The sequence below is a fragment of the Bactrocera tryoni genome, unplaced genomic scaffold (assembly GCF_016617805.1).
Source record: "Bactrocera tryoni isolate S06 unplaced genomic scaffold, CSIRO_BtryS06_freeze2 scaffold_43, whole genome shotgun sequence".
Lineage (NCBI taxonomy): Eukaryota > Metazoa > Arthropoda > Insecta > Diptera > Tephritidae > Bactrocera > Bactrocera tryoni.
Genome location: NW_024396127.1, coordinates 13,837 through 15,648, shown reverse-complemented (window position 1 = coordinate 15,648; position 1,812 = coordinate 13,837). Strand labels below are relative to the sequence as shown.

The 1,812-nt window shown below is 39.0% G+C and overlaps 1 protein-coding gene across 1 annotated transcript; it reads left to right on the top strand.

Moving 5' to 3' along the window:
* The first annotated feature begins 705 nt into the window (after positions 1-705).
* On the top strand, positions 706-1,192 carry LOC120781168. The gene is made up of 2 exons (XM_040113295.1): positions 706-934; positions 987-1,192. Exons 1-2 carry the CDS (start codon positions 706-708, stop codon positions 1,190-1,192), a joined length of 435 nt encoding a protein of 144 aa, XP_039969229.1.
* The last annotated feature ends 620 nt before the right edge of the window (positions 1,193-1,812 follow it).

The following is a 1,812-nucleotide window of genomic DNA, read 5'->3' as shown; positions in this document are numbered from 1 at the left end:
GCCGAAGGCCTCCCACGCAAAAAGGAGTTCTACGCGAAAAAAATTTGATACAACCCGGTGTTGGACCGACCAGGATTATTTCTTCTGAAACGCGGCCGAAGGCCGCCCACGGAAAAACGGAGTTCTGCGCAAAAGAAGTAGCAATGTCATAGAGGAGCATAACAACCACTCTAACATCAACGTTGCTTTTTATTTGTCATTTTATGGTGGCTTCGTGTTTTGAAAGATTAAGCTGTGTGGACATAATTATATTAATTTTATTAAAATTACGGAAATATTTTTGAAAAAAAATGAAAATAATTCATCAGGTATGATAAATTAAATATTGAAAAGATATGTTTGTCATGGTTTACAATACTTTGTTATAATTATATGTAGATCTGAAAGAAGAAGCGACTATAAATGTTCATAAATCAAACAAATTAGCAGGCGTGTCAGAGGTGAAGAGAGATGTAGATATTTCAAAATGTTTCCAACACATTTTCAAACAAAGGAAACTGCATATTATTTTGCGAAGAGGAGATCTCATTAAGAGGAAGGACTTTGCAGGGTGCATAGACTGCCGATGGTGCTCTCCATGACGGGAATAGCACCGTTGGGTACGTTTAGGTGCCGAAAGGGATCTGCCAGATGCGTTCAATCTCGATCACGTGCACCTGGCTGGGAAAATGTTTAAGAATACCATTGCCGCAAGTTTCTACCCTAATGTTTTGCTTTCACGCATCGCACTGGTCGCATGACGTAGTAAGGAAAAACAGTATTGTCAGGGAATCTATTTTATCTAGCGCTACCATATGTGACTGGTATATTTACTGTCGCAAAGCGGTAGTTTTATATCAAGCGGTAAATCAGGAGGCGGTAGGTAAAATAGGTGGCCCTGGCAAAAAGGTCCAAATTGATGAAAGCAAATTCGGGAAGAAGAAATTTAACAAAGGTAAGGTTAAAAATATACAATATTAGGTACTTATATGTTTTTCTCATTTTAGGCAGGAGTGTGGAATGTCACTGGGTGTTGGGGATGATTGAGGATGGGAGCGACGACCTGCGGCTGGAGGTATGCCCAGTTAATGTTAGGTCTGCGGAGGTGCTCATACCCCTGATTAAGAAGGATGTTGCGCCAAGAACTACAATAAGCACAGATTGCTGGAAGGCGATGGTTTGGCGAATTTCGGGTATGAGCACCGAAAAGTGAATCACAGCGATCCGGACAATGCATTTGTGGCTGCAGATGGAACGCATACGCGGCGTATAGAGTCCCAGGGGCGTGTGATTAAAAGGTTTTTTGCGAGGGACAACCACAACAGTCCCAGAAAACTCCGCCGACCTAATTTTTTGAGTATGTTTGGCGAAAAAATGTAAGCCAACAGACACGAAGATCCTTTCATCAAGATTATTAGAGGCAATAAAATTTATATACAGAGCCTAGCAATACGTTTGTTTTATTAAATTTAAATAATTTCTATATAATTTTATGTTTTTTCTTTCTCTTATTTGGGGTATAATTGGTTTACTTAATTTCTTTTGGTTATTTTACACACGCAAAAAGGAGTTCTACGCGAAAAAATTTAATACACCCGGTGTTGGTTCGACCAGGGTTATTTTTTGAAGCGCGGCCGAAAGACCGCCACGCAAAAAATTCTGATACACCCTGGTGTTTGGACCGACCAGGCATATTGTTTTTATGGGTTGTTGATTTTCGTATTTGGGATATAATCTGTTCCTTTATTTCATTTTAGTTATTTTACAAATGATGTTGATAAGGTAACACTGATTATATGACAGTTTTGTAGTCATTTATTTATTCTTAAATAA